This window comes from Simochromis diagramma, unplaced genomic scaffold (genome assembly GCF_900408965.1).
Source record: "Simochromis diagramma unplaced genomic scaffold, fSimDia1.1 OVJJ01000026.1, whole genome shotgun sequence".
In the NCBI taxonomy this organism is placed as follows: domain Eukaryota; kingdom Metazoa; phylum Chordata; class Actinopteri; order Cichliformes; family Cichlidae; genus Simochromis; species Simochromis diagramma.
This window is the reverse complement of record NW_024386985.1, coordinates 10800999-10818051: the sequence shown is the minus strand read 5'-3', so window position 1 is coordinate 10818051 and position 17053 is coordinate 10800999. Positions and strand designations below refer to the sequence as shown.

The window sequence follows — 17053 nt, the reverse complement described above, 5'->3', positions numbered from 1 at the left end:
TAAATAAATAAAGGAGGGAGGAAAAAAAAAAAAAGAAAGAAGCAATCTTCAACACCCACACCCTCATCCCCCTTCTCCTCCCTTCTTCCCCTCCCTCTTCTAGTCTCCCCCATGCTTTGTGAAAAACTCAAGGCATCAGTGGTGAGAGCTCAGTCTGTTGAAGTGGCCGGCTTTTGAACCATACCCCAGTCTGAGCACCAGGAAAGTTCACAGGGAGAAGTGCAGCTTCGGGAAGTAGGGCCTTGACTAAAGCCTTGCATTGTGATTTATTGCTACAGAACAGGAGGAGTGAGTAGAGGAGAGAACCTCTGAAGACTTGGACAAAGAGAGAGACAGAGACATGAGTCCTGCGCACTGCAGCCCGGTGAAGACAGAATATAATATACACGTGACACCATAACTGCAGGAAAACATCCATCTCACTACTGGTAACAAAAAGGTAAACGCTGCTCCAGTTTTATTCTGTTTTCAATTTTGATTTTGGAATCAGTGAGTGTGTGTGTGTCTGTCAGCAAGATGGTGTTTTGTGTGTGTCTGGGCAGCTGTGAGAGCTCTGGCTGAGAGGTTAGGACGTTTCGTGACTGGAGGTTACATCTGCAGACAGAAACATTTAGCAACGCTTCTTTGGCTATCCCCTGGAGTCTGACTGAGAAATACCGTGTACAGCATACTGAGAAGTGTAACGTGTATACATTTAACATATGTAATATATATGAGGCCAACAAAAAAAATCTGGAGAATTTATGAATTTATGATCCTAGTTGTATTAAGGAAGGGCAAAAACAACTGAATTCAGAAAGTACAACTTTTTCTGGTGTGCAGGGCCGTGACTTACATCAGTTATGTAAAATGATTTTAAAAAAATATACAGTCAATGAGTTGTTTCATCTAGATGTGAGAATGGAGAAACATTCAAGATCTTAAAGTTGCTCTGAAAATGACATTAAACCTTACCTGAGGAGAAAGAAAAAGCCAGAGAGAAGACAAAAAAAAAAAAAAAAAAACATGGGACATTCCAGCAAAACACTTGAGGGAGAGTGATCAGCTCAGATGGAGAGATTTGAGCTCTGCTCCTAGGCCTGTTTATTTTTTCTTGGCTTTTGGTTTCCTAATACAGTCTGAACCTGGCTGCTAACAGGGGTACAGGGATGTAGCAGAGTTAACCTGGTGGAAATCGGGGTTAGGCCAATAAGTTCCATCTGTACATTCAGACGTGGTGACATCTCATCTCATCTCATCTCACAGCCCCTTTTGGAAGGCTTAAAAGTGAGCAGATTGTTTCTATGACAGTTTATAAGCTCCCCCTTCAGGGTCGTGTTAAGGGAAAAGATAAAAATGCAGCGTAAGCCAACCTTAACCACATCCTCTATCAAATACACCCCATGGACATAAGACACTTCAGTCCCAACCTTGTCATGATGGCAAAAGCTTTGAACACTAATAACATCAATACGGTGCTCTTCCATATCAGCAACTCACAATTAGCTTCAAATGTTTTTGCTTACGTCCTGGTCTGTTGGTGGTATCTGTGGAAACATTCTGCTCGCTACAAAGCCACATCTGTGAATGCTGTAAAGGTCCGTGAGAGACACGCAGACCTTCAAAAAGCCAGTGTTTGAAGTAAAAGGCAAAATGAGCGATGGCGAAAAGGAAAGAAAACACTGCACGAGCATGCTCATTTTTCCACTTAGAGTAATAAATCATAATATCGATACCTCTAATAATTCAGGCTGGAAAAATAAGTGGGAGAAAAAAAAAAAAGATAAAAAAGATAAAGGGGAGGCAGGAACAGCTGTCTGAGAAATATCCAGAACATTCCGTGCTGAAGCACCAGCATTCGGCTCTACCTGAACCGTGACTGCACGAAGGACAGGCTTTAAAAACGGGTCATTACTTACAATCCACGCATAAACTAACCATACTCATAGCCTTCACCTTAAGAGTTTTAAATCACAGCAGAACATCTGTTTGATGTCTTTTCTATTTAAAGTTTGCAAAAGTCCCATGACGAGCCAGTCAGGCAGTGCGTGGCCCATCAGAGTCAGTTACCTGCAGCCCTCCCCACCAGTCCCTTCATAGACTATGCTGTAACTCAGCACGGGACTCATAACTCACTCAGCCAGCACCAACAAACAGCTGCGGTTTTTGGGCAGCAGGCATGCATCCAACCGTATCTTGCATTTTTAACCCGTGTCAATGCTAGTCTCAACTGATTTTATCTGCAAAACGCAGCCAATTAGAGAAGCGGACAAAGATAACATCCTGGATAAAGTCTTATCCAAAAACACTGCTCCTGCACTACTGTGTGCACATGTTAAACCCAACCACAGAACAACAACTCTGACACATTACATATCTCTTAAAACTCAAACCGACATTATGAGCCACACAAACTTTCAGACTTTATAAAGACATACAAAAACTAGTGGAGGATAAAGTCAAGGATAGTCACAGGAAAGTTTGTTTGAACTGTGAAGCTCATTAATGAGAGCTTGGACACAGCTGAACAGACTGGTCACCGTAGGGAGGAAGAGGTCAGCCAGGAGGTCAGGGTAAATAGACGGGTGAAGTGGAGGCATGTAACTAAGTAGAGCCAGTGGACAACAAGCGTGTAATGCAGTGTGCAAATTTATGTGTTCTTCCTTGTTGATTTAGCTAATAGAAAGCATGTGAAGTCTGAGGTTTGAGTTTAAGGCTAGGTGTGACTCAGAAGAGAAATAAAAACCAAGGAAAAGTATGCACGAGTGGCCAAAGAATGTACTAAATCAGAAATTTTAAACCATCCAGCCAAACAAACATTCATATAAATTCTTTTTAAAAAAAAAAAATTTTCCCCCTCCTTGCTCTCCTGGATCGCCTGACCTTCCTGAAAGTAATTTTTGCTGCACAAAACCTGAAGCAGCAATCCAGATATTCATTTATTTATCAGTTATCAACCAAAGAGCACGCCAAGGTGAAGCTACAGCTAATCTATCAACCTAGCTAGGTTAATTTTAAATTAATTTTCACCAAGAAACTGGGACTGTTGTGGAGGGTTACATCAATAAACATATAAAAGACACAAAATTAATACCAACCTATCGGTGGAGCACACACAGAACAGTCCCAGTTTCTCACGTGACCCATTGAGAAGACAAATTAGCCACGTCTGACTGAGAAAATACACTATACAAAGGAAGATGCAAGTTTATGGTGTCATCAGTTGGTTTTTTTCCATGCACAAGAATGAATAATGCCAAAGATGGGTGTGTGCGCGTCGTCTATTCTATAGCAGGGGAAGCAAGAGGAAGAGTGTCATGTAATAATGACAGTGTTGGAAATCTCAGTCATTACATTAAGCACAGCACAGACAAAAGGATGACCCTGAGTTTCTGTGCATTTAAGTGCATGTTATGAACGCAGAGTAAGACGGGGAACCCGCTTTCCACAAAGACCAATTGATTTCGGGCGGATGAGTGGGTGGGGGCAAAGTAGAGGAAGGGTGGGACTGTACCCTAATCTACAAATAGACCTCTGACCCCGACAACAGTCTCACCCCACATGTTTATAGAGTTTCCCCTACAGAAGAAGGAAAACAGATGGGGGGCCCGTAGGGCCTCAGGGTGGTTTTGGGGGATCACGCCTCACTAACATAGCATCATCAAGGACGACAGTTTAGTAGCTAGAAAAGCAGGAGGTTGAAATAACTTGTTAGTAAGGGTTGGTTTTATTAAAAATACAGGCCACCATCAACTTAATATTCAAGTTATGTTTAGTGGATTGCCTTAAGTTCCAGTAAAAACCTCCAGTATCCGTTTGTGGCTCAGGTTTTCTAATAAAAAGAAAATCCTACTGTAATTCTTTGCATCTGCCCTCATTTCCCTTTTAGTTTTACACCATGAACTGATATAAAACATTCCCATTACTTACTATACCGCAATGTAATTTTATTCCATTTTAGAAGCGGCATTTAAAGTTTCTTCAGTTTTGATGAGGCTTTTACGAGTTTTCTGTGTTTTTAGCACTCCTGTGTGAATGCTGGTTTTTTTTTTTTGGTTTGTTTTTCTTCTCATTAACTGCTTCATAATGTCAGCGCTTTTACTACATCCCCGCTCATGCTGAGTTATCCTCCCAAAGCCATTTATTTACTCACATTTTCATTCTATCCTTCATCAAAAGCAAGTTAGAGCGTTTCTTTGTTGGCCGTTCTGCGTACACTTCTGTAACCTATTGTTTCAGCAAGCGCAGGAAAAGTTTGACTTTGAGTTACTCATGTAACTCAGCTCTGTCTGAGGTCATGAACAGAAAAAAGCTGCTGCTGTTGTTGTTGCCGTTTCCACGTTGTTCCTTGAATGAGAATAAACTTCTTTCCTTCACTCATCCCTATTTTCCCTATTTTGTTTTCACGTTCCCTTCTTTTTGTAACCAGTGATGAGGTGTTTGGAGGTATTTTGGACTTATTGTGGGAAAGTCTGAGGACCAGATGAGGGAGTGGAAGCAGAGGATTTTGGAGGCTGGGAAAAAAAACATTGACTTTGAAAATATAAATAAATTCTATCCAAGTCATTCTCTCCCACTGGCTGGACTGCAATCCATCAAGTGAGAGACTGACACATTAGAAACCTACCGTGGGCGCTGAAACAAACATGCTATTTGACTATTAGACTGATATTATACATATGTACAGGAGGTTACAAACTGAAGCAAAAACAAATATAAAGTTTCTCATTAAGGTATTAAGCTCCCATGTGCCACCAACACAGCTTTAAAGGCACCACAGATTTTATTCTCCAACTCTATGGAACATTAAATGAGGGATAAACATTATCTTCATAGTTATCCCCTTGTATAGACTTTTAATATCGCTGCGTAACACGTTGGCCTCTAAGGCCACAGCATGGTTTACATCAATCTCATACTCATACTTACATACATACTTTGGTGCTCTAAGGAAACAAGTAAACCCAAACATCTCCTCACTGCAAGGTTCAAGCACTTAGGCCTATACTTTTCTCCTGGTTTATGGAACATGTACTTCTCCACTAGCTGAGACTACAGTTAAACTACTTACGTAACCACTTGAGCAGACATCTAGATCAGGTCCGCCATCTTCACATGAAATCACAATCAACTGGCTCTTCTCAGAATTTCTGGACATAATATAGAGCAAGACTGTGTGTAAACAGCCTAACAAACAGCACACTTGTAATTACACATCTAAGTTTCTCCACGCAGTTGTTCAGATCTTTCTTTTAATTTATCACTTGTCTGTTTGGCATTCCTTCTAAAGTACACACTTCATTCAGCTGTAACCAGACACCTACAGGTGTATGACAATCTCCATGCAGGCAGTTTATAGTAAATATTTGTAATAGTTTTCTTTAGGTGACAAATGAATATATGTTTTTTGCAATTATGCACAGTGAAACCCAAGGTTATAAGAGTGCCTGCCATATGGCCATCTCTGTGAAGTCAGCCTCAACAATCATTATGCTGTCTATCCGAATATTACAAGCTAATTTTTCCCCTGCCAGGAGTAAAGTAAACAGATGTCTTACTTAATGACTTCTCTGGTCATTTCCTCTCTTACAACAATCATAATATAATAATAACATCAGCCTCTACACAAACGATCTAAAGGTAGGCGAAAGCCAGTTTCTCTCCAGAGGAAACTGGCTGTCATTGTGCAGTCATTGTAAATATAGTACGCCAAGACCCATTTGAAATGCAGTTAATTCAGCATGGCGCCAATTCTCATTTTGTAATTCGTAATTTTGTTTTTGTATAGTTTTTGTTTTTGCATATGTGGGCAAGTGCGGTGAACCCCTTTATGGTTTTTTTTTATCATTTACAAAATGACTAAAAAACAAAACAAAATATAGTGCAACTACAGCTGAAGTGCAGAATTTGCATTTATAATAGTGTAATGGTTCATACAGTGGAATGACTGTGGATTGAAAATAAATTAACCCACAGCACAGACAGGGGCATACAAAAAGAGACATGCAGACAGGGGAGTGAGATACTGTAAGATAGATAAGGAAGTGCATACCCTGCATGACAGAGGTGCATGAGATCATACTACTGCCAAAAAGATGGAGGAAAAAAGAAAAGGCATGCAAAGTGACAGTTTGTCAGTCCTTCACTGGTTTCAAATGGACTACACAATTTTTTGCTAGTAAGGCAGCACCAACAAAAAAATAAATCCTATTCATATTAAAGTAGAAATTTGGTTTAAATGTTTCTTATTTGGTATACTACTTACAGTCTAATTCTCCCATGTGCTTTTAGTTAACTGTAACTGAAAAGGGTGGAAGGAGCACTAAACAGAGGGAGCAAAGAGGAAGAAAAGCAATGAAAAAAAAAAAAAAGGGGGAAAGTCGAGAGGATGGGGCTTTCACATTGAAAGAAAGCACCAGAGAATTCTGTTAAGAATAAAAAGGAATGAGAGTAGTTTATGTATGAGAGGATTTGCCTCAGGTTACGTTCACGATGACTGACCTGAAAGGCAAAGACGGGCCATGACCCATTTTCTACCACCATTACTTTCTTCCATCTTTAACCTCCTACTGTTTCTCAACCACCTGACAATACATTCTAAGTGAAATAATACTTTCAGCCTATAACTTGCACATCAAGTTTGTGACCTTAAGCTAACTTCGTACTACACATTCTTGCTTCCTGACTCCAAAAACACAATGTTAATGTCCTGATGGCTGCATCCATCTTTTATACACAATGCAGAGCCTGAGGAGAAACAATCAAGGAGTGTGAACTCATGCATATATGGACAGATGTGTACTACTGCACAAGTATAAAAAGATACGTTACCAGATGTTCTTTAAACACAGGTGAGCTTTGTGTTTTTCTTTTAACAACCCTTACAGGCCTGAACCAATTTAGATGTTTTTTTCCCCTCTTACTGAAAAGGGCACTCTGCTTGTTCTGGTGAAACACTGTCAATGTTGTACCTTTACAACACACTACTGACCTCTCAGCATCTCCTGGAATGTCTTTGATATGCTACGTTTCCATGAAAAGAGACTAGGCCCCTCATACTCAGAACCACCACACAGAAGGAAATAAAATGAAGGTAGGAGCTGAGAGAGCGAAGGGATAGAAGAAAGGGACTGTAGGTAGGTGCTAAGGCAGGCAATAACTGATAGATGAGCTGTGATGTTACAGTTCTGTTCATGCCTTGTACGCTTCATGAATATGAAGACTTTGTGGAACTGATAAGTTTAAAAAGTCAGCCACAGTTTAGGAGAGAAGACACTTGAAGACTGATAGTGCTGATGCTGCTGGTAAAGACATTAGCAGCTCTCACCAAGGTCAGCAAGGATACAGTACCTGGTTACGCTGTCAGACACACAAGCTGCTGGAAAAACATACAACCATGAAAATGAATAACATCTCTGAGTAGTCATGCACACAGAGTATTCAATCATACAGACAGACACACGAACTTAAACATACCATTAAAAAGGTACACACGCACACACACACGCACACATACACCCTGCAGATCTAGAGTACTAACTGTAATTCTGCCCCCTTTCAACATTGTTCCAAGTGACATAATTGCCAGAATTCCTGAAGAACCACAATGGCGTCATATGGGAGACACACAGCGCCTGAGTTTCAGGGTGGAGGGTAGGCCATAATGATGTGGCATAGAGAAAAGACTGACTGTGAAGAGTGATGGAGGGGATTAGGAGGGATAGAAAGTCTTGGCCTTGCATAGGACCAGGTCGGGTGTTAAATTGAGCAGTACATGAGACTGTGAGAGCGCTTTTTGTGTTTGTATGCTGATGAGAAACAGAACAAAAAAAAAATCACAAGGGGAAACAGCTTTGCACACATTTTTGATTGATTTCTGACTTAATCTCACATCCATTAGTGACTGTCCTGCATGCATGTTTGGAAAATATAATTTAAATAAAATATAAATAGTACCTCTTACCCAACACCTGTGCTGGCATGTTTAACTGTGTCAAGGAAACTGCATTAGGGTCAATTTGTGGTTGGTGTGTTTCAGGTGAGGCCAGTGCAAGTAGCCAACCTAGTTACAAAGGACAGTAACATTATATCTAAGCTGTGGAAGTAGCAAGTCAGAAGCCAGGTATTTATATTTTAATGTCATGGTGGAACAACGTGGACTAGACTTTATATCTTAAAAAAAAAAAAAAAAAACCACTATACAGCCAAGTGGCACTGAATTTCCTACTGAGGTGCATGGCCACAACATTTTACACCCTCTTAAGGCTGGAGTACTCCCTCAATTGTATGCAAAAGGTTTTTACGCTATGCTAAAAAATGCCAGAAGCTTAGTGAGGTGCTTTTTAGCAGCCTGTGCTGCATGCTAACCACCGTTTCCTGTTGCTAAGAACTGAAAAATGCTCAGCTACGGATAAAATCTGTCTCATTACTGTCACTTGAAAATCACACTGGAGGACAGGTGAGACAAATACGGTAACGATACGATAACAATGGAGCAGATTATACTGCTCTGTTCTCAAACGACCCATGTCTGTAGCAGATGACATCCCCAGCATGGCACATTATTGTTAAAAAGCTTGTTGATACATTTAGCTTGATGCGGGTCTGCCATGTAAGCATCGATCAGCAAGAATCAGGTAACTGTAACACATTAGGTTGCCATTTTGTGTCATATCAATAAAAGTGTATCTGTTGTGGGGAAAAAGAAGCTAAGAAGAGACTGTGCTTTGCAAGTCCCAACTTAAAAATAAATGAAGTTGCCATCCATTTTCTGCCGCTTCCAGTATCTACAGTACAATCCAGAAACTGGAAGTTGATTCCTGTGGTCAACTTGCTGAGAAGTACCATAATTTCTAAAAAGGGTTCCTGATTCCTACAGTTGGGGGAAAATAACAAAACAAAAAAAACAACTTTAAGTAGGATCCTATAGAAGCCGGGAGGATGGGAGTTTGCCAAGTCTCTGTCCTAGACTAAAGAAGATAAACTAAATTCAAGGGCAGGATGAAGATAAAGATAAATCAGCAACAGTTAGATATCATACCTCCTTAATAGGGGGAAACCAAGAGAACCTCTGAATAATGGGGTGTCTGTCAGCAGGGGAACTAACTAAGACAGAAAGCAGACGTAAGCCAGTTGGCTGGACAGAAAATGTGTTCTCTCTTTGACTATTTCCACACAAATAACAGTCTGTGGGAGCAGTACGTGACAAATTCTCAACTGGATACTTTCCTAAACAATTAGATTGTCTGCTGATATCTTTTTTTAAGAAAGAAAAAAAAAAAAGCTTCAAATACTATTTCATCAAAATTCTATATCCCTCTGCTCTGGAAAAGCAAACTGGTGTTTTATTCATTGTACACAAAGAAAAAGTTGTTTCCTTAACTCCTAAGGTCGTGTGTTCTTTCAGGGAGGCCTGGAGGGAGTACCAGCAGCTGCCCATCTATCCATTCAGTCAGCCAGCAGCAATGCAAGGGCTGATGTGGCGTCTGTGCGCCTTGCTCTGCCTCTCCCTCTGGCAGGAAGGTTACTGCAGGAGCTCCAGGGAAGCCCGGAGGACCAAAGAGCCTTCTCTCCACAGGAGTAAAAGAGCTCCTCTGGATCCCGATGCCAAAAAATGCTCTTATACCTTCCTTGTACCTGAGCAGAGAATCACAGGTAGAAAAGATGCTATTTTTCGAAAAGTAGCCTTAGTACAATATGGTTGAACTAGTCTCTCTTTTGCGTCCCATTACATCAAAACAGCTTCTTATTAATCTCTTAAATCATATATCTGTCATCAGGTCCAATCTGTGCCAGCACCACAGGCCCAGAGCCAGACAAGGAAAGAGTGACCCGTATGGAGATTGCAGATGTGCGGGATGTGCTCAACAAACAGCGCCGTGAGATTGAGACGCTGCAGCTGGTGGTAGATGTGGATGGTAACTTGGTGAATGAGATGAAGCTGCTGCGGAAAGAGAGCAGGAACATGAACTCCAGGGTGACCCAACTATATATGCAGCTGCTACATGAGATCATCAGGAAGAGAGACAACTCCTTGGAGCTCGCCCAGCTGGAGAACCGTGTCCTCAATGTGACCTCAGAGATGATGCGACTGGCTTCAAGGTATAGGGAGCTAGAGGCCCGTTTTGCCACAATGGCCGGAGTGGTCAACAACCAGTCCATTCTCATATCTGTACTGGAGGAGCAGTGTATGAGGACGCTGGGACGCAGTGAGCTGCCTGCAGTTCCCCCTCTGGTGCAGGTGGTACCGCAGAATATACCAGTCAACAACCGTTTCACCAATGAGATACAGAGGGACAATAACAACAGGGAGTTCTCCCGTGGACCACGCATCAACCCACCTACAATAAGCCCTTTTGGGATTGACCCTCCACCACCGCAAGGAACGCTTACCTCTGATGGTAAGTACAAATTTAAACTAGCAGGCAAAGACTGAGGAATAACTGAGGACTGTAAAACAGTCAGGAATCTAATGACTTTTAGTAGGCTGACGCTGAGCAAAAGTAAGATGTCTTAAGTAACTGTCAGAAACTGTGCTAATTGTACACACAACTACTAAAGTATAATTAGCTAGGGATCGCAATTCAAAACCTAATTTCTCGCAACAGTTGGTACTGTTGAGGCACAGTTGGCTCATGCTTGGCATGCTACAGAGGCAGTGAAATCATACATTCCTATGATCCCTCTTGGCTGCTTGTATTGGCAGCATGATACAGAGCATATGCACTAAATTAGTGGGATGGGGATTAGGTCTCTTTTAACAGCATTAAGAAGACTTGGTAAAATGGGAAAAGATATATCTTCAATTGGATAAGTAAAGGGGCAGGGTATAGTTAAAGTACCCATCCACTGGATTTGCCCAACAAGTCTGAGAACCCTGCACTAAAATAACTAATCAGATAAAATCCTCTAAATAGACAATGCTCCTTTGTTCTTTTCTTCCAAAAAAAAAAAAAAAAAAAAAGTTGACCATCCTGACATCTGAGAAAGATAATCGCCAATGTGAAACTAATTTGCAAGGTAGACTGCTACCTGGAAACGGCTCCTAAAACTTTGTCCGGGCGCTTGTATTTTGACTGGCAATTAAAGTATGGGGAAGAATGTTGAAAGGGGTTATACAAGCCCTGAAACGGTGAAACAGACAAAGGGGAAAGCAAAACAAAGCCTGTCTGAAAAATGATGGGTCAGAACCAGACAAATTTAAGGGCCAAGATAAACGTATTTTTGACAGGGTCACAGTTTAACTACATTATCGTCATCATCATCATCATCATCATATAGAGTTTAAACCAATACATTTCACAGCTTATTTGTAAATTACCCTTTACTTTCAGTCATTTGGTATGCATGTCTATGACAAATTATAAGGAAGGTAGGTGTATATATCTCTCTCTCTATATAGATATATCTATCTCTCTATATCTATCTCGATATACATTGATATTTTCCTTCAAACTATAGTAAACAATGGAGCCTGAACATCCTCGGCTGGGCAAACTATATGAAAGCACCCAAAATTCACCTTAAAAAGGTATCAGAATGAAAAGAAAAAAAAAAAAAGAAACACCACCACATTTTTATATCAGGAAATATTTGCGAAAACATGCACCAATGCCATAAAACTGCATCTATGATATGGCAAAGTATCACCTATTCTGGGCTTTACATATGGCAGAGTTAAATAATGACATAAAATTCAGATGTATACTATTTTGGAAATAATTAAGTCAGTTTTTCTGTTTATGATCATTCGGGCAGCATAGTTAGACCTTTGCATTATGATATTTTTGCTTTGTTTAAAAGGCATCAGCTTACAGTCAATGTCCTGTCATTGCAAAAAAAGAAAGAAAAAATTTAAGTCTATACAAGAGTTAATGCCTATTCAGTCATTTTAAATGTGCGTTAATCACAAGTGTCTGGTTTCTCATGAAAGCCCACATCAATCAGTGAAACGCCGTTCTTCTTAAATCACAGACCTGTCGTCACCTCCACTGACATTCAAATAATGACATGCTTCTTTTAAGCTCAAAGAGCAGAGGAGCATATTTTAAAAGCCTCCAAGCAGAAAAAGAAAATCTCCAAAGAAACACAAAGGTAGAAGACGGCATGAGGTGAGGAAGTGCTCGTGGGAGGTAAAATTGCAGAGACTGAACTTGTAAATGACAAGAAGACCGCGTATCCTTTTAACTACCTCTAGCTATGTGGAGTTCCTCATCTGCCTTACCAAGCTGTAACTGTCTGATTAGTTATCAGCCGATTAAAGTGTATTTGAACTCACATACATACTACAAACAGCATTCTGACCATATCCTTACTGACCTTATCCATCAGCTGCTGTTTTCACTCGATTAGTGCTGCTCCTTCATGATCGAGATAAAAAGTTATAATAGGAAGATTTAATTGTGTTTTGTTTTTTTATGGAGTTTTTATGGATGAGTTTTTGCAGCAGACAGGATAGATCTGAAACAAGGAGGGAAAGTGTAAAACAGAAAGCCACCACAGGTCCTAGCAGCCCCTCTTCCATGTAGGTTCCATACAAGTATAAATACGCACCGCTTCACCACAGTTTGGTCTAGATGAACCAACTACTATGTATTATACTGGGTACCTATGTGCTTTCAGAGAGTCTACCACAGGCCTCTAGACTAGACAGACAGACCCAGCTTGTGTTGATACTGGTTTAATAAATATTCACAGAGAGAAAGAAGAAATGTGGCCGGTTTAGATTCAGCTGCTTCAGCTCAGCTCTGGTGCAGCGCCACCTCATAGCTTTGACTGAAGGTGGAATCTAGGTGAATATTAAATAACAGCTTTGGTGTGCAGATGAAAGCTTATGTAACTTCAGACTGTGGGATGTTTGGGTGGTCTGAGCAAAGATGTTAATTCCCAGCTTTGTCTTCCCTTTTAATCTAGTTTATAATGACTTCTGTATGTTAACTACAAAGAGTGACATTTAAATCAGGACATAGTCAAGTCTTATTATTCAGAAGTTTCCAACTGTGTGCAAGTCAGATAATTTGTGTTGTTTAAAAATGAAGATTCTGTAAGTTAGTCAAAGATATGGTAATACATGGCTTTTTAGTGCAAGTTACGGCTCATCTTAGTATCATGCGTACCCTTGTCCTCAAAATTATCACCTATTAAAATCACCACTTGGGTTTCTCAATATTAACAATATAATTTATATGCAGATTAAAATATCACAAATGAGTGTTCATCAATATTAATGTTCAAATAAGAACCGCTCATTTATCTTCCTCTTCTACATCATTTACAACACCAGGTCCCTTCAATGACTGCTACCAGGTGCGAAAGGCAGGCTACACCACCAGTGGTATGTACCTTCTTCAGGCAAACGGCAGTGACCGACTGATCCAAGCCTGGTGCGAGCATGGCCTCGACAATGGAGGATGGACAGTTATGCAGAGGAGGAAAGATGGCTCTGTTAACTTCTTCCGTAACTGGGAGAACTACAAGGTAAGTTTACTGAAAAGGAGTTTAATGAAGTAACAGCAGGTCTAACAGGACATGTGATAAGAATTTGGCATTTCAAGGACACAAATGTACAATAACAGTAGGTTTAGGGCCACTAGCCAAGAATATGTAGCTTACCCTGCAGATGATCATAAAATCTATACTGAACCTATGATTGGCTAGTTGCTTATGCCAATGGCCCAAAAATAAAGTGACAGATAAAGAGACTCTGTATCACTCTTTTCACAAGTCCCACCTTCAAGAGAGCAATGCCAACAAAATTAGTAAGTTTGTGCAGCCCACCCATTTCCTTAGCAGCCCAGTCTCTGAGGTTCATTTTAAGGTCACTAAGCAAGCACTTGTTCAAACAGTGTAAATAGCTTAGCGGTGGATTTCCTCACACTGAAACTGCAGCCAAGAACTGAATCCAGGGACAAATGTATGCAATAAGAGAGCCCCAAGGGCTGAGAGGGAAACGCAGCTCCCCTCTCAACCCCACTGGAAATGACCCCTGTGTCTCTACTTCCCACGTCTCAGCCTTATGAGATAAGATGACCTTTTTTCCTGTGTCATTTCTACCAAAATGCCTGACCTCCGTTTTCTCTGTATGTGATGAAGGCAAATTGCAGGAGTTCTCCTTGAGTCATAAAATTTGGATTCATGTATTAATACGGTCATGGTGATTGGATTAGAGACAGAAAACACTTGTGCAGTTCTCCACTTGCTGCATTCAACTCTCCATCTAAAACACTGCCAAATCATCGCTGGCTTTGCTGTTCAACAAATTTGTAGAGTGAGAAACCGCAGATCACAACCTTAACACATTATCATTTCAATGGGAAACAGATTTGATTTCAATTCACTTGATTGCAAGGAGAAAACTCATATAAACACAGCTCCCTGGCAAGAATTCATAATAACCTCACTCCATTTTAATGTTTGTGTTCTTTGGAAACGATTTGCCTTCACTGACCACAGAAGCAAAAGATCTATTCATTCACCATTTAGCTAAACCGCAGTATCCAGCTTACGTAAATTAGTGCTACATGTACAAAAGTAGTGACATTGAAATCACAAGTGAAACTGTCGTACTGTCATAATGTGGTGCCTGTCCCCTGCAGAAAGGCTTCGGTAACATAGATGGCGAACACTGGCTCGGCCTGGAAAACATCTACAATCTTACGAAACAGGGTGATTACAAGCTGATGATAGAGCTGGAAGACTGGACAGGAAAGAAGGTGTATGCCGAGTACAGCAGCTTTCATCTGGAGTCTGAGAAGGAGGGCTACCGGCTGAGGCTAGGCACCTACCAGGGCAATGCTGGTGACTCCTTTAGCAGTCACAACGGCAAACAGTTCACTACGCTCGATCGTGACAAGGACTCCTTCTCTGGTAGGGGGACATATTGGTTACATTAGTTTGAAATAATTCATGCATTACTCTGATCTTATTTTCTGAGCCTGGGTTCTTCTCTTCATTAGGTAACTGCGCCCACTTCCACAAGGGCGGCTGGTGGTACAATGCCTGCGGACAGACCAATCTGAATGGGGTGTGGTACAGCGGGGGAGTTTACCGCAGCAAGTTTCAGGATGGAATCTTCTGGGCAGACTACGGGGGCGGTTTCTACTCCCTAAAATCAGTCCGCCTCATGATGCGGCCAATTGACTAGGACAATGAACTGTGGTTCTTTCAGATGCATCTCAGTCTCCATCCTTATCGTTCTCTACCCATAAATAAATAAATCCCATAAAGGCAGAAGCAGGAATCTCTGCCACAGCTGAGGAAGAGGTAGTGACATGTTTATGGCCAACAGTCCACTCTGTGGCTAGTTAACTGTTACGCTGACATGAAGACTGTTACCACCGCCTTCCCCAAGTAACTACTCTCCATCTATCAGTGTGGACAGTCCATGAAGTTCCCTGAAGCCTTTTAGTATGACTATGTCCTATTTTACTCACTCTTCTTGAGATTAAGTATGTTATAAAAGAGAAATTATTATTTACTACAGTGATGAGATTTCTTCTGAGCAGCTAATGGCGACTTATTGAAAGTGGTCCCCATAGGATGGGGCATTGAATAAACTGCGGTGTTTAATCGTGGTAGCATGAAAATTAATGCAATCTAAAGTAGTGCTGAGAAGACCTGCCAAACAGTGAGAGGAAATAAATAGTTCACCTACTGTCTACCGTTTCTACTGGATTTCCTGGACTTCTGGGGCAACAACCGACCCCCAGCACCAAACCCACAAACCCACCGACTGAACAAGAACCTGTGCAACAATGTGCTTGTTCAATGTGCATATGGCTGAGACGGCTTTAGTATGTAAATATCTTTGGCTTTATTTGTGAAAGTTAATTTAAAAAGGTTGTGATTCTACTCAGGCCAAATGTTCACAATGTCATCACTCTGCCATTCTTTGTTATTTAACAGTGTATTTATATTTAATATAGTCATGGCATTGTTATATCTAGCCCTGTAACAATACAATTCTTTACACTTTTCTTATCCAGTGTAGAAATACATCAGTAGCACTTCAACACACATACACACACACACACGTGCAAACACACAAGACAAAACTACCTGGAGTGGATATCTAGTTGACTTTAGGATGGACAAGTTGTGACATGAGCTACCAGCCATCAGAGAGGAATTAAATTCTTTAATAAACAATAAAATGTCTCACTTTTCACTACGCTTCTTGTTCTAATAAATAGCAAAACTTTCATAAAATCATTTCCCACACGAATACACTTGCAAGTGTCACTGTGTAAAAATATTAGCACAGCATCGCCTAAAATAAGCCACTATATTGGATCTGATTTAGTTGCAATCCAAGCTGTCATAGCAATGAATAAGATCAGGGAGACTTCCAAATTAAAGGAAGCCAACAGAACAGAAATTAGCTCTGACCACACACACACACACACACACACGGACTGCATTTACAAATTTACAGTAGGTCAGACGTGAGACAAAATTTGTCATTTATGTCCCCCTGTTTAGCCGGAGATACAAAGCCATCTCAAGTTTTTCAGAAAACTTAATAAAGCAACATAAACTGCCATAATTAAACATCTTCTAATTTGGAGACAAGTCAACAAACTAGTATTGACCAGTCATCTTAAATTATGCCTCCACTAAACTCTTCCTTTAGAAGAACTGTAAGTCAGAGCAGACCGAAGCTTTGCGCTCTAAAGGTCCGGGGCAGACGAGGACTAGCCGTACTAGAGCCTGACACAGAGGACTGTAGGTTACAGGAATTGGTTATGAAAACCTCCCGGCCCCAACCCCGCTGGCAGGATTTTTGATGTGAGATATTTGACACTTTTAACTTGCTGTTTTCCATTACATTAGTTATTCCAAACGCTGATGCTCGTGTCCCACAGCTACCACTACTCAGCAACAGCAAGCTGGAGTTGGAGCACCGCTGAGCTCAATTCTGGCATTCTGTAAAAATCTCTCTCCCCTAACAAGAGGCCAAAAACTGAAAATACATGCTACAGCATCGCATTAATAAAATTACACTGGGACTATCATAAATATTAACGAGCTCTTGATCAGTGACATCCTGTTCAGAGAAGTGTAGCACCAAGCTACA

At 40.8% G+C, this 17053-nt stretch overlaps 2 protein-coding genes and 1 long non-coding RNA gene across 5 annotated transcripts in view; 1 reads left to right on the top strand and 2 right to left on the bottom strand.

The window, feature by feature from the left end:
• The window catches only part of ralgps2 (Ral GEF with PH domain and SH3 binding motif 2), a 71358-nt gene that overhangs the window by 13147 nt on the left and 41158 nt on the right, over positions 1-17053 (bottom strand). The gene's annotated exons all lie outside the window — the stretch shown is intronic.
• Positions 144-16144, top strand: angptl1a (angiopoietin-like 1a). Its single transcript, XM_040040287.1, has 6 exons — positions 144-439; positions 9386-9633; positions 9759-10379; positions 13262-13455; positions 14574-14844; positions 14934-16144. The coding sequence occupies exons 2-6, from the start codon at positions 9444-9446 to the stop codon at positions 15119-15121; spliced, it is 1464 nt and encodes a 487-aa protein (XP_039896221.1). The 5' UTR covers positions 144-439; positions 9386-9443; the 3' UTR covers positions 15122-16144.
• Positions 4008-13262, bottom strand: LOC120738807. Its single transcript, XR_005697057.1, has 2 exons — positions 11445-13262; positions 4008-11366 (listed from the first exon to the last, which is right to left on the bottom strand). It is a non-coding gene; the product is annotated as an uncharacterized LOC120738807 (long non-coding RNA).